We start from the raw sequence: 22,958 nt of genomic DNA, 5'->3' as shown, positions 1-22,958 counted from the left end.
TCGTCGAGGGACGGAGTCGCACGTGTGGCCCAGTAGAAAAAAGATGGATGTTTGGTACCATCATCCGCCGCCACCGCCGCCTCCGCCTCCGTTTCCAGCCTGGGGCGCCGCCGGGCACTGGGCGCCGGGACCCCCCGGGCCCTGGCACTGGGCCTCGCCCCAGCCTCCACCGCTACACCCAGGTCGGTTTCAGCCCCGAAAGTCTCCGGGCTAGAAGGCGTTACACCCCCTTGAGCGGTCTACCTCACAGGGTTGTTGTTGCTGCTGCTGCGGCGGGAAATTAGGGGGAAGCCGGTCTGAGGACGGCCAAGGGGAAGCCGGAATCCATATGCAGACTCTATTATTAATACTGTAGTAATAGTTACAATAGTTCTTGATGGGCGGATCTCTACATTCTGCTCGTTCCCGCCTCACCTTTTACTTGCATCCCGTATTTTTATTGGGACTTTACTGTGGTTTGTGTGTGTGTGGAATATGTTATTGGTGTGTGTGTGTGTGTGTGTGTGTGTGTGTGTAGCACGAAGCTGTAAAGACCAGCCTGAAGATGACGCATGAGACTTCGTCGAAACGTCGCCAAGACACTTCCAATTTTACGCGGGAGAAAACCCGAATAACCAAAGACCTACATACAAACACCCGCGAAAACCTCAGAAAACGCACACACAAATATATGTGAAGTCTCATTCGTCATCTTCAGGCTTCAGCTTCGTGCTTCTGGGAGCAATGTGTGATTGCAGCTGTTTCTTCCTTTTTAACTGCTAGTGGTGGTTTGAACTGATTGGGTGGGAGCTTGGCTGTGCTCTGATTGGATGGGGTTAGTGGTATTTACCGGTGGTTATGGAGGAGCGGTAAACTGAAATTATCGCTCTTGAAATATATCGCAGGGATCCTCAGGACTTCGTTAAAGTGGGGATGCCTGTTTGTCCTGGTAGCGAGGGATATTTAAGCAATAGTTGTCATTTGGCAATAGGTCTCAGAGGAGCTTCCCTCTTTATCTGTTGCTCTCGTGCTCACCAGAACCGTGCTCTTCTTCCGCTGCATGGCTTTCAGGATCAAAGCCAACTCATAACGGGGCATCTTTGGCGGAAGAGAAGCAGCTCAGCCCCACCAGACAAGGGGAGTGCGGTGGTCCCAGCTTCCCGAGCAGCCCATCAAGAACTATTATAACTATTGTTATATTATTAATAATAAAGTCTACATATGGATTCCGGCTCTGCTTGGAATAAGTATGTATGCATACACACATGCATGCATTTGCATCTCCAGACACACATAAAATCACAGTAAAAATACGGCTATAACTAAAAGACGGGGAGCAGAATGTATAGGAGGAGATGGAAATCTGCTGTTGGTCTCATATATGTGTGTATGCATCTGTATAGTCCCTATCTATCTATCTATCTATCTATCTGGTTTTTATTATTTTCGATATTGCAAACTTCTCAGAGTTGCCTAGCAACCAGATGAGCAGCAAACATTTTTTTTTTTATTGAAAAGGTTTTACAACAACAATTAAATTTTTCCCCTCCGCCCCCCCGACTTCCCGGAGCAAACACAAGGTATAGTTCAATAAACAAACAGTCATACATTAAATTTTTAAAATTTAACAATTATAATCCTTCTCTCTCACATAACCTGACTTCTTCCATTAAAATCAAAAACAACGTCCTTCATTCAAAGGCAATCTGAAATTTCTTAATCTGATATCTATTTTGAATATAGTCAATCCAGTTCTTCCATTCATTTAGATATTTTTCTTGAGTACTGTCTTTCAAGAAGGCTGAGATTTTAGCCATCTCAGCCAAATTGGAAACTTTCAATATCCATTCTTCTATTGTGGGTAATTCTTTTTTCTTCCAATATTGTCCAATCAACAGTCTTGCTGCTGTTATTAAGTTCAAAATCAATTTAGTCTCAATCACTGTACAGTCCGTTGTTATTCCCAAAAGGAAAAATTGCGGTAGGAACTTTATCTTCTTCTTCAGAACATTCTGCATAATCCACCAAATTCTTATCCAGAAAGACTTAATTTTCTTACAAGTCCACCATACATGAAAATATGTAGCATCATCACAGTTACATCTCCAACATTTCGCTTGCATATCTGGATATATACATGATAATTTCTTAGGATCTAAGTGCCATCTATAAAACATCTTATAAAAATTTTCCCTTAAATTCTGCACTTGCGTAAATTTAACATTTCTAACCCAATTTTTCCCCCATGTTTCCAACTTTATTGGTTCCTGAATATGCCCATTTTATCATACAATCCTTTATTAAAAGCAGCAAACAAATTTTAATGCATCCTTTATGGGAAAGTTGAGTTTATTCTCAGGGTTTACGGTGCTTTTCTTTTCTGAACAGAATTGCATTTATGTTTCTGTTCTATTTCTTTTTATTTATTTTGTAACCCTTAATTCCGATTGAAGGCCGACATCCTCATTTTGGTGAAGACTGGCAGGTGAAACAAACTGGACTGCCACAAGCTGGAGCCTGTCAAGGCAGGAAGCACAGACAGAAGGTATTTAATTGCAAGTTGAGAGCAAATTGTACGGAGTCACTTTTGTTTGTATTTCTGATTTCAACAAAAGGAACACAGATGTTTTCATAAGCATGGCGTAGACAGAAAGAACCCTGTGGATGCAATGGTTAGAAGTTTGATCCTGACTCAAGATTGACTCAGCCTTCCATCCTTCCGAGGTCGATAAAATGAGGGCCCAGATTGTTGGGGGCTATAGTCTGACTCTGTAAACTGCTTAGAAACGGCAGTAAAGCACTATGAAGCAGTATATAAGTCTAAGTGCTATTGCTATTAGGCTGTTTGTGTCAGCCCTGGAGGCCATCTTTTTCCTTGGATCTTCAGAGCTGCCACACTTAATGCTGTGGGAAACTGGGAAGGGGAATTGTATGGAGTTGTGGGGTTATCTAGCCACAATAACATTCTTTTCTCTGGGAGTCAAGGACATTCTGACTGCACCTGGAGTTGTGTGACTGGGAGGCCCCTCCACTTGGGACGGTGCAGATGGACATGTGGGTGCAGAGGAAGTGACTTGGATTTTCCTTTGGGTGGGGAAAACCTGGAAGCTTTCAGATTCGTGTTTTCCCAGATGGGCCAATATGACATCTCTAATAAAATGGGACTTTGAGGAACTTCTAGCCTCGGATTCTTCTCTCGTTGGGGGTGTTACTTGGAACCCTGACATTTTGGTATTTTTACTATCCTTCTGTATTTATCCCAGTTGTGTAATTCTTAGCATTGTGGGCATAGGAACAAAACCGTATGTGGTAAAGTGCTCTTCTGTTATGAAAAAGAGAAGTTGACTTCGCAGGTTCATCTCGGATGAACCTTGGTAACTCTTGGGTTCCTTTTCCTGCGACTGAGGAAGAATGAAAATAATGCAATAGTAATGGTCACTCGGTAGCCTTTCATGATGTCATGCTAAGTTACATTATCGTTTAGTTCCAATTGCACAGGAAGTATGAAGCCCTGGTGAAATAGATTTCTCTGCCAAGAGGAAATCAATCAGAATGCAGAGATTCACTGAAGTTCATGTTTATTTATGTATTTAATGAATGTATTTGCCTACCATCTCGTTTCAAGTGACTCTGGGCCGCTTCCAGTTTATTTGGCTTATAATTGATGTAAAGCAGGATTTAATCCATCAGTTAATTGGATTACTTGATGTATATACCACCAGTGCGACGGAAAAGAATATTTGAGTTGGCTTGCAATTTTAAACCACAAGCATTAGTAAAGAAGTACAGAGTATCAGATCTCACAGAGGAAGACATCTTGACTCCTGTGAACAGCCCAGCAGCAAATTCCTTTTCCAGTTAAGATTCTTGGTTCACATGTAACACCAAGAGTTTCTTAAAAGTGAAACCAGCCCCTGCTTTATTTCTCCTCCTGGCTACCAAGATGAGCTTGAATAATCCTAGAAATATAAATGAACCTCTTTCTGTTTGTACATCTGGGACTAAACTATTTGTGCTCGTGTTTGGTTGTTTTGATAAAGTCGCCTATTCATCACAAAAGGAACAAATTGCACTCGGCACACACCCTTTCCTTCAAGGATGGCTGCAATAAGATTGAAGCTTTTTCTTTATGCTTTGATTAACTGCAGATAAGTACTTTGTCCAAATGCTAAATCGTACTTAATTTTAACAATGGATCCTTGAAAACAAACTAGTTTCACAGGTCATAATTGGAAGTTGTTTTGTTTCACTAAAACAGTTCAGATCGGGGGCATTACAGTAGCGAGCAAAGCAAAAAGGGAAGCAAAGATGAGAGCCAGTTTGATCTAGTGGTTAAAGTGCCAGATTAGAAAATGGGAGACTGAGAATTCTAGTCCCAAAAGCCAACTGGGTGACTTTGGGCCAGTTCCTCTCTCTCAGCCCAGTCCACAGGGAAAACAGGAGAGAGCAAAGTGTGTGTTGAATATGTTCGCTGTCTTGAGTTATTTATAAAAATAGTAAAAGCAGGATACAAATGAGTAAATAAAAAATAAAAGATTCTAGACTATCACTATAGAATGGAATGGAATGGAATGGAATAGAATAACTTTATTGTCACTTTGAATGTACACTAATTGGCATACATTAAAAATGAAATTGCATACAGCTCTTAAAGGGTCACCACCTCCAATTTTACACTACATAAAAGTGACAAGATAAATAAATAAATAAATACAAAATTATGCATATACCCACATATATTATATGACACAGAGAAACAACACAGTCTAGTCCAGATGTATACGTGTACATGGCGAGAAAAATGAATCTTGCGAGTTTACCAGACGGATAGATGGCCTAGAGAACAAAGCTGTTACAGAATCTGGTAATCCTGCTAGAACTACTTTGAAACCTCCTCCCAGGGGACGCAACAGAAACAGACCATAAAGTGGGTATGTGGGGTCTCTAACAATGCTTTGAGCTCTAAGCACATAACACTTATAAGCAGTATCCTGAATAACGGTGAGCTTCCTGTAATCTTCTCGGCTGTCCTCACTACTCTCCGTAGGGACTTTCTCTTTGCCGGAGACATGTTGGCAAAGGGGTCCTGGGCTCATTTTGTCCAACCATTCTTGCAAAGGTTTGCTCTGGTTGCTTTCATAGGGCTCATTCTTGGAATAAACCATGATTTGTCATGTTGCCTGAATGGCACTTTCATAAGATTACATTTAATGGCTGGTAACATTTGAAGGGACGCGGTGGCTCAGTGGCTAGATGCTGAGCTTGTCGATCAGAAAGGTGGGCAGTTCAGCGGTTCGAATCCCTAGCGCCACATAACGGGGTGGGCTCCCGTTCCTTGTCCCAGTTTCTGCCAACCTAGCAGTTCAAAAGCAGGTAAAAAATGCAAGCAGAAAAATAGGGACCGCCTTTGGTGGGAAGGGAACAGCGTTCCGTGCGCCTTTGGCGTTGAGTCATGCCGGCCACATGACCACGGAGACATCTTCGGACAGCGCTGGCTCTTCGGCTTTGAAACGGAGATGAGTACCGCCCCCTAGAGTCAGGAACGACTAGCACGTATGTGCGAAGGGAACCTTTACCTTTAACATTTGTTCAATTTCAGTACAAGCCATCCTTTGGGCAGGTCTGTGGTGCCTGAGATGGTATGTTGTTGTTTTTTAATTCATTGTAAGGCCCTTGAAGTAGTGCCAGCCCAACAATTCATCATTAACGCCTCTTTTTTTTTTCTATAGAACAAGAAGAGAAAGGAACCTGTTTTCACCCATTATTGTGATACGTGTGATCGTGGCTTTAAAAACAAGGAGAAATATGAGGAACATGTCTCTCAGCACAAGCAGGTGTGTGGGATAATAGCTGCAGGCAGCATTAGTTGCATAAATTATTGACTAATCATGGTGTCTTAACTTTTCAAAGCTGGCACGAAAGCTTGAAACACAAGCCTGTTTCACACTTAAGCATTGCAAGCCAGGATTTTACCTGTGGTTTGCCCTACCTTGGGTGGTAATTTTCCACTCAGCTGGGAGAGAAGCCCCCATTCCAGAAATGACATTTGGTATCCCAGCTAACCTCAGTCAGCTACTTCTGGTTTCTATAGAATTGCAGCTACCTATGAGGAGAGAGATTTCTGAAGTGACCTGCACTTACGTAGTTTGAAAATTAAAATTGATTGCGGTCTTCGATGTCAAGATTTTGGAATAAGGGTTGTTACAGATTGCTCAGTTAAGCTGGGACTAAAGAAGCAAGCCTCCCTGGAATTAAAGAATAAATCCATTTTGAAAAACAGGAAAACCGATATCAGTGAGGATGCAGAAGAATTAAAGGGAGGGGGGAAAAAAGGAGTCAAATTGTAATTTCAACATGTGGTGCTGCCACCTTTTTAGCCTGCTAAACTGATTTGAATTTTTTTCCTTTTTTCAGTGCACTGAAGATGGCTGTAACTTTAGAGCACATGAGAAACTGGTTCAGATCCATTGGAGAAATGTACGTATTTTTGCCTGGTTCAGGTTGATAACTCTTCTCTAAGAATTTTCTTCTGAGTGTTCTTATCTTATACATCTTGTTTTTTTTGGAACTTGACCGACATAGCGGCAAATGTCTGTTAAACAGTTACAGCGAATAAATAGCAGAACACTTTTATGGAGCTCTTTTGAAGGCTGTGGAGTGAGCTTTAGGTATTACGAAATGTATGGTCAAGTCTTGAGACTGATTGCATACAGGAAGTCCTCGACTTAAGACCCCAATTGAGCCCAAAATTTATGTTGTTAAGGGAGAAATTTGTTAAGTCAGTTTTGGCCCATTTTATGATCTTTCTTGCCACAGTTGTTAAATGAATCACTGCAGTTGTTAAATCAGTAACACGAATCCGGCTTCCCCATTGGCTTTGCTTGTTGGAAGGTCACAAAAGGGGACCACACTGCAACCCTTATAAATAGTTGACAAGCCCCATTTTTTACTTTTTGAGTTTTAAATACATCAGTCTTCTCTCCAACATTTTTTTTAATCTATTCAGCAAGGCTTCATAAGGGATTGAACTGCCTTCCGTCACTGGAGGAGAGAAACACAGTGCAGTAGTGGCCAAAATTGTGGAAACCTTTTGGGAAAAGTATATTTTCTCAAACTAGAATGGAATGGAATAGAATAGAATGGAATAGAATAGAACAGAACAGAACAGAACAGAACACAACAGAACAGAATAGAATTCTTTATTGGCCAAGTGTGATTGGACTCATAGGGAATTTGTCTTGGTGCGTATGCTCTCAGCGTACATAAAAGAAATAGAATAGAATAGAATAGAATAGAATAGAATAGAATAGAATAGAATAGAATAGAATAGAATAGAATAGAATAGAATAGAATAGAATAGAATAGAATAGAATAGAATTTATTGGCCAAGTGTGATTGGACACACAAGGAATTTGTCTTGGTGCCTATGCTCTCAATGTACATAAAAGAAAAGATACCTTCATCGAGGTACAACATGATGGTCATAGGGTACAAATAAGCAAACTAATAACATCACTTTTTGGGGGGAGTAGTACCATAAAATTATATATCAATGGAAAGATCATTTAATCAAGAACATAATGCAATAACTTTTATGAAGGATTTGATATTAGAATAGCAGTTACAGTATAAAGAAAAGTAAAATACGTAGAAAAAACAAGCTATACAAAAATGATCTCCATGTCTGTTAATACTCAGTTGGGTAACCTTTAGCATGAATTATGGCCTTACAGCGTCTTCCCATGGAGTGAACCAAGTCTTTGAGTTCTGCTGCTGTTATCATGTGAAACCAAGATTGAAGGATGGCTTCTATTAATTGGGTTTTATTGCTGGGTTGCTTCTGATTAACAAGAAGCTTCTTTAGTCGACTCCATAGATGTTCATTTGGGTTAAAATCTGGGCTATTCCCAGCCCACTCCAGCAGTGGAATAAGATTATCTTGAAACTCAAAAAAAAAAAAAAAAAGTGGCTTTATTAGCCATAAAACCTCAAAAATACACTTTTCCCAAAAGGTTTCCACAATTTTGGCCGCTACTGTAGAAACAGGAGCTATTGGGGTTATTTTCTTATTTTATGCAGTACTTTGTTTTACAAATAATTTTTAAAAAGGTGCACGTTTCCGAATGCTTTGAGGTGTCTTTGTGTCTTCTTCCTCAGATGCATTCTTCTGGTGCCAAGCGGATCAAATTAGATACCCCAGATGAAATTGCAAGATGGAGAGAAGAGAGGAAAAAGTGAGTAGATCTTAGTCGGTAACGATACAAATGCTGGTTTATTAATAGCAGATGGGGATGGTGGGTGGCGTGTTTTTCCCCCCCCAAATGTCTCTTGGTTCTGTCTTTTTGCCTGCAGATCTGCTGGATGGAAATTTTAATTTGCGGGATTGGTTTATTTTTTCCCCAAAGCAATCGCAGGTAGACCTCAACGTACGACCAGAACTGATTTCAAAATTCCTGTTGCTAAGTGAGACAGTTGTTAAGTCAGCTCTGTCCCATTTTACGACCTTTCTTGCCACCGTTGTTAAGTGAATCACTGCAGTTGTCTTTGCAGAATCACTTTGCTTGTCAGAAGGTCGCAAAAGGGGATCACGTGACCCCGGGACACTGACACCATCATAAATACGAGTCAGATTTTTCAGACTTGCTTGTATGACTCAATATTTTAGCTTTTAGCTGTGTTAGGAAAAACCGCCGTTCTGCCTTCTGAACCACCCTGAACGGGACAAAGCAGCTGTTTTGAACGGATGTTTCTTAAATCAACTTTTTCCTTCAAATTATACCAAATAGCCAATAAAAATTTGCAAAAAATGAATGAATGAATGAATGAATCTCAGTTGCGAAGCGTCCGAATTTTGATCTCGTGACCATGGTGATGCTGCAACCGTTGTAAATGTGAAAAACGGTCATAAGTCTCTTTTTTTGGCACTGTTGTAACTTCAAACAGTCACTAAACGAATGGTTGTAGAATTTAGAATAGAATTTTTTTTATTGGCCAAGTGTGATTGGACACACAAGGAATTTGTCTTGGTGCATATGCTCTCAGTGTACATAAAAGAAAAGATACGTTCATCAAGGTACAACATTTCTAAATTGAGGATTCTCTGTAATAGAGGAAAGCTGTCTTATTTAGGGTTGCGATGAGCCCCCAAAATGAATGAATGGATGTAGCAATTTGATTGATGGTGAGGCTGATAGTCAAACTTACTGAGCATTTTATTGTCCTAAAATGGGCTGCTAATTCAGCCTCCTCTGCTCTCGCTGTAGAAATTTTCCAACTTTGGCAAATATTGAAAAGAAAAAAGCATTAAAGGTGGAAAAAGAATGTCGGGGAGAAGTGCTGACAACTTTACAATTTGGGTAAGACTTCTTGTAACTTCTTGGCTCTTCTTAGTAAACTTAGTAAACAAGCTTTTCATCTTTTTGAGCTTTTGTGGCCTATTTTTCAACACTTGGGTAACATGGGAAGCATTTTACAATGGCTACTGTTTGGGGGATATAGCTGTTCTCAACGAAGATGATTAGGGGACTCAAGGATAAAACATACAAAGAACGGTTGCTGGAACTGGATATGTTTAGTCTGATGAAAAGAAGGACCAGGGGTGACATGATAGCAGTCTTCCAATATCTCAGGGGCTGCCACAAAGAAGAAGCAGTCAAGCTATTCTCCAAATCACCTGAGGGTAGAACAAGAAGCAATGGGTGGAAACTGATCAAAGAGGGAAGCAACTAAGGAGAAATTCCCTAACAGTGAGAACAATTAATCAGTGGAACAACTTGCCTCCAGAAGTTGTGGATGCTCCAACACTGGACGTTTTTAAGAAGATGTTGGATAACTGTCTGAAGTGGTGTAGGGTTTCCTGCCTAAGCAGGTGGTTGGATTAGAAGATCTCCAAGGTCCATTCCAATTCTATTATTCTGTTCTGTTCTGTTCTGTTCTGTTCTGTTCTATTCTATAGTATTCCATTCCATTCCATTCCTATTCCTATTCCTATTCTATTCTTCTCTGGATGGGTACAGGTAGATCCCTTTAAAACCCACTCCAGAACCACATCTTCCACTTTTAAAGATTTGTGGACACTGCTCTCCTGCCAGAAATTGGCTAAAGGAGAAGAGAGGAGCCTCACTCTTCATTCATGTCGTTGTTCTTCTGGATTAGGCATTTCTCAAATTCTCTGTTTGTTGGCTAGAACTGCGAACGTTTCAAAAGGTTTTATTATATGATATCTGCGCATCTCACAATTAATCCAAGAAATGGCCTGGAACAAACGTTCTCTCTTTCAGCAAGATGAAGGGAATGTGGAAACCTCCAAACGAAGGTTCTAGGCAGCAAGGAAATGCACAGCGGAGAACAAATCGGCGCTGGAATAAATCTAGGAATGTTGCTAATAACAAAGGTGCCCCACTGAACTCTTCAACTGGGACCAGTTCCAACAACCATGAGGCTGAGGAGAAGCTTAGAAGAGAACCTTGTGGAGATGCAGAAGGCTCCATGGCCGATAAAGACCCCCTGAGCATTCTGGTCAGCAGCGATCCTGGTAAGATAACTTCTTCTGTTTTTTGTTTACTGTTAGTTAAGCAACGATAGAAGAAATTGTGTTTTATTTCACTAATAAATAAAATAAACCCTGTGCCATTATTTTTGCATATTTTAATTTTTTTAAATGATGCACATTGTTGATTTGCACACTCAACTGGAGACAAGCTTCTTTTAGAAGGGTGGGCTCCGAATTTAAGAGAAATTCAGTTGAAGGAAGGGTAGTGTCAGGGTTCCAAGTAACACCCCCAACGAAATCAAACTCCGAGGCTTGCAATTCCTCAAAGCTAACTTTTATGAGAGATGTCATATTGGCACATCTGTGGAAAACCCGAACCTGAGAGCTTCTGGGTTTCCCTCACCCAAAAGAAAGTTCAAGACCAATCCACTTCTCCCACATGTCCACCACTGCTCCAGTCAGTTCCTTCATGTGCAGAAGACAACCTCCGCTTCCTTCTCAGCACAGCTGTCGGACACCATGGCCTTGAACTTCTCTGCAATGTTTTATTATGGCTAATTCTACTTCACTCATGTAATTCCCCTTCCCAACTTCCCATGGTAGGATTGTGGCAGGCCTGGATCCTGAAGGCACCAAGGTAATATGGCTTCCAGGCCTGACAGGTAGCTGTAGAGAATTAGGGACTTGAGGTAGCGGTGTGAAATTGGTAGCATTTGTAATCGCATGAGGAAAAGAAGCAGTCTGTCTGAATGAATTCTTTAGTGTCTAGGAGAGATCGAAATAGTTCAGGGTGTTGGGACTCTGGTTTAGAGGGAGATCATGTGAACAAACTAACCCATCATTGTAAGAAAACTTGTTTGGGTTAAGAGAAAAATAATGGTCTTGATAAACCAGGAGAAGCTTAAAAAGCCAGATGAATATCCGTGATTGTCCTGCAGAAGAGAAAAGTTAAGGAAATCTAAAAGAAACATATTAAAGAAGCTAATAGAAACAAGGCTTGCTTTTTAAATAGCGAATTATTTAACGATATTTATAAGCAACCCCAGTTGGGGCTGCAGGATGGTTGCATTGTGTTTAGAGAGAAGTTATTCCACAGTCTTGTCTTCATTCATTTTTTAAAAATATTTTAACCCGTAGTAAGGTTACCCGTTATCAAACGTTATCATCACACCCTACATTCCTGTAGGAAAGGTGGTGTCCTCACACCATTTTTATAAGCCTGTGCATGATTTCCAGAGGGTGTGAAACTCTGGATCTTGTGGTTTTGCTGCATTCCTTCACTCTGGCTATGTTGGCCCATAAAAGTTTCTTTTCGCCCTGTCCATCTCGAAACTCTTCATTCCTGATTTCAGCGGGCATTTCCCCCCCCCCGCCCCCCAACACATCCAGCCCTTGAACCTTTCCAGAGAAATCCCAAAGTCTCTACTCTCCTGCCACTCCATCGTATTTGCCCATTCTTTATTTTTGTGGCCAGCTTTTGACAAAAGTGTTGCCTTCACTCGCCTACCATTCGCATGTTGAATAAAGCCCTCAATAAATAATGTCTGTCTCTTCCCAGAATCCGACAAAGAGGCGGGGACTCCCAAAGATCAAGCTTTGCAAGCTAGTATTGTTCCGAAACAGCTGACCTCGGCCCTGAGCTCACTGGTGATGAACTACGGCAGCTTGTCCGAAAGTGAGAGTGAAGAGGAAGGTAAGCCCACCGAGCTACCTTCCATCCATCCTGGATGCTTACGAAAGCAGGTGAAATAAAAAGACGTGGAAAATGTCCCCAGTATTTTTGGGGGAAAGATGCTGACTCTGTACACCGCTTAGAGAGGGCTGTACAGCACTGTGAAGTGGTATATAAAGTCTAAGTGCTTTTGCTATTGCTATAAAAACCATTCCCACTGCCAGCAGTTCGATCCTGACCGGCTCAAGGTAGCCTTCTGTCCTTCCAAGGTTGGTAAAATGAGGACCCAGATTGTTGGGGGCCAGATGCTGACTCTGTAAACCGCTTAGAGAAGGCTGTAAAAGCACTGTGAAGCGGTATATAAGTCTGTGTGCTATTGCTTTTGTTATTGCTTATTTGCTTCCTTCCCTTCCTTCTTTCTCTCTCTCCCTTTTCTCCTTCCTTCCTTTGCTTCCCACTACTTTCTTTCTCTCTCTCCCTTTTCTCCTTCCTTCCTTCCTTCCTTCCTTTCCTCCCTCCCTCCCTCCCTCCCTCCCTTACTCACTATGGTTTTCTGAAATAATATAATGTTGCACCCATTTTGAAGTGTGTAGTTTTACCCTAAGATTTTCCCAATGTTTTTTGCGAAGTCCTCAGTGCGCTCTGAGCTGGTTGGTTTTCTTGCAGACATTTCACTACCCAGCTAGGTAATATCATCAGTGCAAGAAAACCACCCAGCTCAGAGAGCATCAAGGACCCCACAGTTCAGCCTTGAGCTACAAATATATATTTATTTTAATTTGAATTTATATCCCGCCCTTCTCCGAAGACTCAGGGCAGCGGATTACACTATGTCAAGCAATCGTCTTCATCCATTTGTATATTATATACAAAGTCAACTTAATTGCCCCCAACAATCTGGGTCCTCATTTTACCTACCTTATAAAGGATGGAAGGCTGAGTCAACCTTGGGCCTGGTGGGGCTCGAACCTGCAGTAATTGCAAGCAGCTGCTGTTAATAACAGACTGTCTTACCAGTCTGAGCCACCAGACTGGCTTCCCTTCTGTCATTAGCAAATAGTTAATTTTAACTGCAGGCATAAGGAGGGATTGTTCATATTAATGTTGTTTCTCCTTTTTATATACAAGTAACAAATACGTACTTCATGAAGTCACAGTTTCTAAAAAAAAACTAAAAGACACTGTTGCCAATCTGTAACAAATGTCTAAATAAAAAAACATCTAAACTATGAAACCAGGTACTTTAGGTCCCCTTAAAAAAAAATTTGGGAGGACTGTTCACTTTAGTGTTTCATTATGGACCCATTATGGACCCATAAAGTAGGTTATACACCACTATAATGACTGATCTAAGAAGATGATACATTCAGGCCAAAATACTTTCTCATACTGTGCAAGCATGAGAGAGTTTGAGAATTTACTGTGCCCAAAGTGAATAGTGTTTGTTTAGCTGCTTTTAGATGAAGATTAGACTAATCTATGGAGCACATCAACTCCTACCATCCATGTGACGATTAAAAAAAAAAACAGATGGAAGAAACTTGGGTTTTGTGCTATGATCACTTGATGAATCAGTACTGAATGGAAAGTTATCTGAGCATAAAATAATCCTACATGAAGAAACTGACGGATAGGTTTGTATGATATTCAGTCTTCAAGCTGTTTAATTTTAAACCTATAACAGAACATGTGTTAAATATAAAAGTTGATAAAAATAGGGTGCATGGATAGCCTTGATTTTTGTTCTTTCTAAGAAATACAAGTAAGTTGAGCTTTAATTTTGTGATAGCCTGTATTAACTTGGTCCATTCGATGCAAATGAAACCTGCTCTATAATGCTCATAATTTGATAACTTTTCACAGCTGTTTGTTATATTGAGTCCTTGCATATTAATTCACTCCTCAATCTTTTGTGTTAGAGTCCACCGCTTCCAGAGCAAAGACGGTCACTGAAAATGGGGACGCCATTCTCAGAAAGATCCCTGGGCCTTCAAATAACTCTCAAAGTCGGGAGCACGAGGCTCGGCAAGAACCTCTCTGTAGCCCACGTCACGGGGCCACGTTAGGGAGATCAAAATCACATTCAAGGAACACGAGGAATCAGAAAAGACAGAAGAAAACGCTCCCGGCATTGCGAACCCATCATCCAACTTTGCTAGAAATGGTAAGAGGCGTATTAGTTTCAGTATTTTTTTCCAGGTGGTCCTGCGTTTACCGTAGTTCATTTAGTGACCGTTGGAAGTTACAACGGCACTGAAAAACCATTTTTCACATGATGGTGGAAGAGAAGAGAAGAGAAGAGGAAGAGAAGAGAAGAGAAGAGAAGAGAAGAGAAGAGAAGAGAAGAGAAGAGAAGAGAAGAGAAGAGAAGATGGCATATTCCAGAGCTGTTGGCTTCAAATTAGAATTAGAATAGAGTTGGAAGGGACCTTGGAGTTCTTTTAGCCCAGGGGTCTCCAACCTTGGCACCTTTAAACCTGGAGGACTTCAACTCCCAGAACTCTGAGAGTTGAAGTCCTTCAGGCTTTAAGTTGCCAAGGTTGGAGACCCCTGTTCTAGCCCAACTCAGGCAGGAAACCCTCTACCATTTCAGATGGTATAGGTTATTGAATCTCTTCTTAAAAACTTCCAGTTGGAGCACTCACAACTTCTGGAGGCAAATTGTTCCACTGGTTAATTGTTCTCACTGTCAGAAAGTTTCTGTTTTTTTGTTTTCCGTTTTTTTATTTGAATTTATATCCCGCCCTTCTCTGAAGACTCAGGGCGGCTTACATTGTGTAAGGCAATAGTCTTCATCCATTTGTATATTATATACAAAGTCAACTTTATTGCCCCCAACAATCTGGGTCCTCATTTTACCTACCTTATAAAGGATGGAAGGCTGAGTCAACCTTGGGCCTGGTGGGACTCGAGCCTGCAGTAATTGTAATTGCAGGCAGCTGTGTGTTAATAACAGGCTGCATTAGCCTGGTGAGCCACTTCCCAGCTGTTGCAGCATCCCCACGGTCACATGATCAAAATCCCCACGGTCACATGATCAAAATTCAGACGCTTGGCACAACTGACCCATATTTATGATGGTTGCAGTGTCCCTGGGTCACGTGATTGTAATGATTTAAATCATTTCAAGGCACTCCAGCTAGCTCAGAGGTTGGCAGAAATATTATTTATTGATTATTTTTTTAAAAAAAATTGCTGCTCATCTCGCTGCAACGGCAATCACTCTTAGTAACTTTCTAAAAAAATTAGTGCATCCAGTTTTGGTCACCACATTACAAAAAAGATGTTGAGACTTTGGGGAAAAGTTCAGAAGAGCAACTAGGATGATTAAAGGCCTGGAGACTAAAACATATAAAGAACAGTTGCAGGAATTGAGTTTGGCTAGTCTAGAGAAAAGTAGAATTAGGGGTGAGATGATAGCAGTCTTCCAGTATTTGAGGGGCTGCCACAAAGAACAGGGGGGGTCAACCTATTTTCCAAAGCATCAGAAGGCAGCACAAGAAACAATGGCTGGAAACTAAAGCAAAGAGAGAAGCAACCTGGAATTAAGGAGAAACTTCCTAGCGGTCAGGACAGTTAACCAGTGGAACAGCTTGCCTCCAGAAATCATGGGTGCTCCATCACTGGAGGTTTTTACAAAGGCTCTAGATCAGGGGTGTCCAAACTTGGTCCCTTTAAGACTTTTGGACTTCAACTCCCAGAGTCCCTCAGCCAGCAAAGCTGGCTGAGGAACTCTGGGAGTTGAAGTCCAAAAGTCTTAAAGGGACCAAGTTTGGACACCCCTGCTCTAGATAGTCACTTATCTGAAATGGTATATAGGGTTTCCTGCTTGAGCAAGGAGCTGGACTAGAAGACCTCCAAGGTCCCCTCCAGCTCTATTGTGATTGATTGATCAGATTGAATCAGGACTTAGAATAGACCTCCTGAAAAGCAGAGACTTGACTTTAGCGTTATTCCAATATATCAGAAGTAAAATGGGACGTATAAAAAGGTCTCTTTTATGGAAATGTTGATTTAGGCAGTCATTTCCCCCAAATTCTTTCCTCAAAATACCTGTATATACTACAAAACCAGTTTGGGTTTTATCCAGTATATTCAGGCAAATTGTTTGGTTTGGGCTGAGCACATTGTGTTTATTCAGCAAACTGCTTTTGAGCATGAGATATGAATTTAGCTGTAGAGTTTGAAAATCTACTTTGTGGAAACCTGATAAACTCGAAATCTCTTGTTGACGTTCCGTACCTTTTTATGGCTGGAAGGCAGGTGACCAGCTTGCTTCCAGCCCTGCCTGTTCAGAAAAACCTCAGAAGCTTCCGGGCTGTGCCTCGGTTTTATAAACTCTGGGCTTTTCACACCGATGGCCTCAACTCGGGTTTATTACATGCATAGCAGGAACAATCAAAGGCAAAGAAAAGCAGCTGTTAAAATTAACGGGGGGGAAAATCTCTCTGGCGTTGTCAATATTGCAAGAAAAAAAGATGTGTAGAGGAAGTTTCGAATAATTGAAAAATTATGGGATAGTAATGATTTACAGGTAATCATTGACTTACAACCGTTCCAAGTTACAGCTGCTCTGAAAAAAGTGACCTCTTGACCGTTTTTCACACTTACGACCTTCGTAGCAGCCTCACGATCACGTGATTAAAATTCAGGCATTTGGCAACTGACTCATATTTATGACGGTCGCAGTGTCCTGGGGTCACGTGGTCCCCTTTTGCGACCTTCTGACCAGCAAAGACAACAGGGAACCCTGATTCGCTTAACAACATGTTACTAACCGAACTGCAGTGATTCACTTAACCGCTGTGGCAAGAACGGTTGTAAAATGCGGCAAAACTCAACTGTTTCACTTATCGATGGAAAATTTGGACTCATTTGTGGTCATAAGTCGAGGAATACCTGTATTTTGCACCATTGTCCCTAAAGTGCTTTTTTCAGGAAGCAACTGGACTTTCTGGTTTTTCTTGGAAGACGTTTTGCTTCTCATCCAGGAAGCTTCTTCAGCTCTGACTGGATGGTGGGGAATGGAAGGACTGATATTCCTTGCAGCCAGCTGGTCATTTGCCTCCTTTTAGAGGGTCATTGAGGCCACTTGGAGGTTTATCTGTGTCCTCAGGATCACCTGAGTGGTGCAAACGGTTCTTGTAGTCTGCAATTTTTCCCTCTGGAAATCCATTCCTACTCCCACACCATTCCAAGGGTCTTCATCCCAAATTGTATAGCTCAAAGTCTGTAGAGATTCTCCAAGTCATCCAGGCCTTGGTTGTCCCAAAGGTGCTTTTTCAGGAGGCAAAGAAAAACCAAGAAAGTCCAGTTGCCTCCTGAAAAAGCACCTTTGGGACAACCAAGGCCTGGATGACGGAGAATCTCTACAGGTGTTTCTCCACCGTTGTTCTAATAGAGCTTCTTGGAGGCTAATATATACCGTCTACTTTTTCTTCCTTCCCCGCAGCTTCTAGCAAAAGACATACGGCACGAAAGGAACGTGATCCTGCAGTGTATCCGCTATATCTTGAAGAACGACGGCCTCGGATTGCACTTAGGAAGTCGTTCAGATGCTCTGTCGGACAGTGAGCCAACTCCTGAGCATGCACAGAATTCGGTGGCAGACAAACCTTGCCAGTTAATCCACCCTCTCGACTTTGACCCGAACAAAACACAACCAGACGAACTCTTCCGAAGCGAGAAAGTTTCTGCATTTCCTGCCGTGGATGAAGATGTTTGGGAATCTACAGAGATCGCTTCTGAAGACAACTAATCTCTTTTCTTTCTTTTTTTTAATTTATGCATGGGTAACCATTACCCATCCATCTTCGGATGCTTGCTGAAATTCTTCAGACTGTCCGTCGCATCCAAAGGATTTCCCTACGTTTAAATTAACTCTTTTGATAAACAACTAAGTTAGGCCTTGTGACATTATGATCTTGCAATATTGTTCTTCAGGGATTCATTTTTTACTTACTGCAAGTGTGAATAAAAATCATATTAATATTGTTTTATTTGCCTTTTTATGTCGTGGATGGCCATAAGGTGTGCTCAAAAGTCCGAGTAGCAGCCAGGAGGGAAGCTCTGTCTATATTTTAAGAGTGTCGCTTTCGACATAACATCTTTGCCCTACTTTTAGAATTACCGACTTCCAAAATATCAATTTTTAGTGATACTAAAAATCTTTATCAGCCAACAAGTTTTAGTTTTTAAAAGGACTTATTTACATATTAAAAGCAAAACATCTACAAGACAAAGGCTTCTGAAACTGCTTTTCTGTGCCTTAGCTTGAAAATAATGGGCACATTCTACAAGTAGTTTGGGTTTTGTCGTTTATTGTTGCTTTATTCTCATTCGTGTGATGGAAAATTTTCACCAAGGAACAAAAACATGCAGTTAAAGGGTTTATCTGCTCAGATTAAAAGTGTGTTGATCAGGCCTCTCCTTATGCTCTGGTTTTAAAGTTGTAATACATGCAATAACTGTTTGAAATGAGAGAATGCAAGATAAGAAAACAAACATGAACTCTAAATATTTGGACAGAGATCTTCCGAATATCCTGAACATGAAAAGTTTTGCACTCGAAAAAAGACTGCTGCAAATAAGTCTGAACTGAGTGGAACGTAGCTCAGTGCATAAGGTTGAATTTTTGGGAGTTATTGCTGTACTTTTGATTTTTTTAATTGTGAATTTTTAGCTTGTAAATTAATATTCGGGGTGCTTTTTGAAGAGAAATGGAAACAAACCTCAAGTGTAATCCAGTGTGTGCATGTGTGTGTATATATATGTGTGTATGTATATGTATACATACACACACACACAAACACACACACATGTAAAGGTAAAAGTTCCCCTCGCACATACGTGCTAGTCGTTGCCGACTCTAGGGGGTGATGCTCCTCTCCAGTTCAAAGCCGAAGAGCCAGCGCTGTCCGAAGACGTCTCCGTGGTCATGTGGCCGGCATGACTCAACGCCAAAGGCGCATGAAACGCTGTTCCCTTCCCACCAAAGGTGGCCCCTATTTTTTCTACTTGCATTTTTTACGTGCTTTCAAAACTGCTAGGTTGGCAGAAGCTGGGACAAGTAACGGGAGCTCACCCTATTAGAATAGAATAGAATAGAATTTTATTGGCCAAGTGTGATTGGACACACAAGGAATTTGTCTTGGTGCATCTGCTCTCAGTGTACATAAAAGAAAAGATACCTTCATCAAGGTACAACATTTACAACACAATTGATGGTCAATATATCAATATAAATCATAAGGATTGCCAGCAACAAGTTATAGTCATACAGTCATAAGTGGAAAGAGATTGGTGATGGGAACTATGAAACGATTAATAGTAGTGCAGATTCAGTAAATAGTCTGACAGTGTTGAGGGAATTATTTGTTTAGCAGAGTGATGGCCTTCGGGAAAAAACTGTTCTTGTGTCTAGTTGTTCTGGTGTGCAGTGCTCTATAGCGTCGTTTTGAGGGTAGGAGTTGAAACAGTTTATGTCCAGGATGCGAGGGATCTGCAAATATTTTCACGGCCCTCTTCTTGATTCGTGCAGTATACAGGTCCTCAATGGAAGGCAGGTTGGTAGCAATTGTTTTTTCTGCAGTTCTAATGATCCTCTGAAGTCTGTGTCTTTCTTGTTGGGTTGCAGAACCGAACCAGACAGTTATAGAGGTGCAAATGACAGACTCAATAATTCCTCTGTAGAACTGAATCAGCAGCTCCTTGGGCAGTTTGAGCTTACTGAGTTGGCGCAGAAAGAACATTCTTTGCTGTCCTTTTTTAATGATGTTTTTGATGTTAGCTGTCCATTTTAGATCTTGTGATATGATAGAACCTAGAAATTTGAAGGTTTCTACTGTTGATACTGTGTTGTCAAGTATTGTGAAAGATGGAAGTATGGAAGGGTTTCTCCTAAAGTCTACCACCATTTCTACGGTTTTGAGTGTGTTCAGTTCCAGATTGTTTTGGTTGCACCACAAGGCTAGTCCAGCCTCTCGTCTATATGCACGTCTATATTACACGGCAGCACTAGGGATTCGAACCGCTGAGCTGCCGACCTTTTGATCGACAAGCTCAATGTCCTAGCCCCTGAGCCACTATATATATATTGCATATTGCTGACTTTGTTATTTTCACAGCTAACAAGAAACCCCAATAAACATTGCATTCTCTATATTGTATCTATAGGGCACAAGTGGAAAATATCAAAGGATAAAATAGGCTTAATACTTTAAGTGAAGATTAATTTCTTTTATGCAGAATGTGGATTTAGAATACTCGAAAAAAGGCCCAGAATTCAGCCATACAAAGATGTTTACAATTTCCACGTTACTTCCAACGTTTTCTGAACATCTTCGCTGCAATAGGTAGCAACTCTCCTTGTTATAAATTATCAGCTGTCCTGGGAATTGCTGGAGGATTGGCATTCTCTTTTACTTTTGGCGGATCTCTGTGCTAATGGCAATAAAGGAGGACATGGTTGATTGTTTCTATGTCTGCGGAATCACAAGGACATAATATTTCCTGTCTGGGTATTTAATTGTGTCTGCCGCAGAGAAAGAGCAGAAGGTAATCCATTATGAAGAGCTCAGAAGAATTCTGATTAGTTTGCAGGTGTTCAACGGTGATGAGCATTCTAGAGTCCTGTGTTAAAACATCTAATTTTGGTTGCTAATTCTACATTCTCCAGCCTTTTGGGGAATACAAAAGAAGGAGAAAGCTAGGTCTGCTTTCAACCACTCCATTTGGCCACCTGGTAAGGTAGATCAAGAAAGAGGAGTTTCACCCATGATGGTTGAATACGAACTCAAGTTGGAATAGAAACAGAAAACTGAAGGCAGAAAAAGACCCAACGGTCCATCCAGAACAACAAAGCTGGAAGGGACCTTGGAGGTCTCCTAGACCAGCGGTCACCAACCTTTTGGATCTCAGGGACCACTAAATTCATAATTTTAAATCCCACGGACCACTAATATTTTTTTAAAAAGATAAATAGTATTTAGCGCAATAGAAAAAATGCAAATAATTTTTCTGCGGACCACCAAAATTTTCTTGTGGACCACCAGTTGGTGACCACTATCCTAAACCATCCCCTGCTCAAAGGGTTGTCCAATCTCCTAAAAACCTCCCGTGATGGAGCACTCACAACATCTGAAGACAATTCCACTGAGCAATTGTTCTGTCAGGAAATTTCTCTTTTGTTCCAGGTTGCTTCTCTCCTTGATTAGTTTCCATCCATTGCTTCTTTTTCCTGCTTTCAGGTGCTTTGCAGAATAGCTTGACTCATTCTTTGTGGCAACCCCTGAGATATCAGAAGATTGCAATCATGTCACCCCTAGTTCTTCTTTTCATTAAACTAGACATACCCAATTCCAGCCCTTTGTTGTTAGTTGCAAAGTCATGTCCGACCCATCGCAACCCCATGGACCACTTTCTTCCAGGCCTTCCCGTCTTCTACCATCCTCTGGAGTCCATTTAAGCTCCCGCCAACTGCTCCAGCCACCTCATTCTCTGTCATCCCCTTCTTCCTTTGCCCTCAATCTTTCCCAGCATTCGGCTCTTCTCCAGGGAGTCCTTCCTTCTCATTCGGTGGCCAAAGTATTTGAGTTCCATCCAGTTCTTTTGTTTTACCCTCCAGTCCCCTAACCCAGTCAGGCCTTCTGAGTTTTCGTTCGTTACTTTTTGTTTTATTACTTTTAATTAATTTATCCTTATCTTCTGTATTACAAATTTTATAAGCCCATATATCTTGGACCCCATGTCCAAGCTTCTCGCCAGGTCCAGCAGAATCTGTGGATTCTGTAGTTTCATTTTTGAAGATGTCAGATCTGTCCAAGGTGGCTCATTTACTTCCAAAGCACTTAAGATTGCCCTTGTTTATAATGTAAATATAACACGATAGGCAGCTTTGCATTTCGAAAGTTGGGACAATTCTGTGGCTGGATCGCTGCGTTCTTATTAATGGCCGTCCGGATTAGTTATAAAGTGGAACTTCCTTGTTAAAACAATACAGCTCTCAAGTTGTATTGTTGACATACAATACAAATTTCAAGGGTTCATAAAGGCCCTGTATAACTTCAGAACCACTTTATTTGAACGGACTGTGACTTTTAAAAAATGTATAGGAAAAGAATCATTTGCTTTTAAAGAAACAGAGTAAGAACCACTTTGGGCTCACCGATGCCCCGTCATGAAAAAAAACCACAACATTCCCAAATATCTTTTTTTAAAGAGTTAACCCAGCATATTCCATTGATAAATTCCATTTCTTACTATTTCCTATCAGAAACTTCACAATTTCTCTCTCAGGCAGCTTATATCTCAGTTACTGTTCGATGTGTATTCAATGGATAAAGTAAATGAAAAATGGGATGCATTTTTTTCTACGTTTATCCCCTCCCCCAAATGAAGATATTAAAATGGTGACATATATCTCAGATTTGTAAGTGGTAACCATTTTTAACGGAAGACAGATAACTAGGGACACAGGATACATAGGAACACGTCTACGTCCATCCTGCCTATGGTCTTACACGAGTTATTTTTTAAATTTTAAACCTATGTGTTTATTTTTTTTTAAAGTAAAAGGTAAAGGAGTCTCTTTGGATTTTAATTCCACTCCTCATTGCCGACTATATTATTATTTATATCCTGTTTTTATTTGATGCCACTTGTGGGTCGTAGGGATTCCGAATAGCTTTTCCAATCCCAACTTTGTCCTGTCTTGTTTCAAGTAGTATTTTAAAAAAATAAACAAGGTGAACCCGGTCATTTGGGGGACGGGGAGGCGGGGGAATCTCTTTTTCACCCCCCCCATACATTTAGGAG

At 41.0% G+C, this 22,958-nt stretch overlaps 1 protein-coding gene across 2 annotated transcripts; it reads left to right on the top strand.

Annotated features, from left to right (window-relative positions):
* The first annotated feature begins 2 nt into the window (after window positions 1–2).
* NUFIP1 (nuclear FMR1 interacting protein 1) lies at window positions 3–18,137 on the top strand. 2 transcript variants are annotated; one of them, XM_058186270.1, is made up of 10 exons: window positions 3–182; window positions 2,433–2,524; window positions 5,709–5,813; window positions 6,394–6,456; window positions 8,137–8,213; window positions 9,243–9,335; window positions 10,260–10,513; window positions 12,030–12,146; window positions 14,063–14,307; window positions 17,596–18,137. In XM_058186270.1, exons 1-10 carry the CDS (start codon window positions 44–46, stop codon window positions 17,899–17,901), a joined length of 1,491 nt encoding a protein of 496 aa, XP_058042253.1. In that variant the 5' UTR covers window positions 3–43; the 3' UTR covers window positions 17,902–18,137. The 2 variants fall into 2 exon arrangements, with proteins under 2 accessions (XP_058042253.1, XP_058042252.1); XM_058186269.1 differs by having other exon boundaries at window positions 12,030–12,164.
* Window positions 18,138–22,958: the final 4,821 nt, after the last annotated feature.

The sequence above is a fragment of the Ahaetulla prasina genome, chromosome 5, assembly GCF_028640845.1.
Source record: "Ahaetulla prasina isolate Xishuangbanna chromosome 5, ASM2864084v1, whole genome shotgun sequence".
In the NCBI taxonomy this organism is placed as follows: Eukaryota; Metazoa; Chordata; class Lepidosauria; order Squamata; family Colubridae; genus Ahaetulla; species Ahaetulla prasina.
The sequence above is the reverse complement of the archived record's forward strand: the minus strand, read 5'-3'. Positions and strand labels throughout refer to the sequence as shown.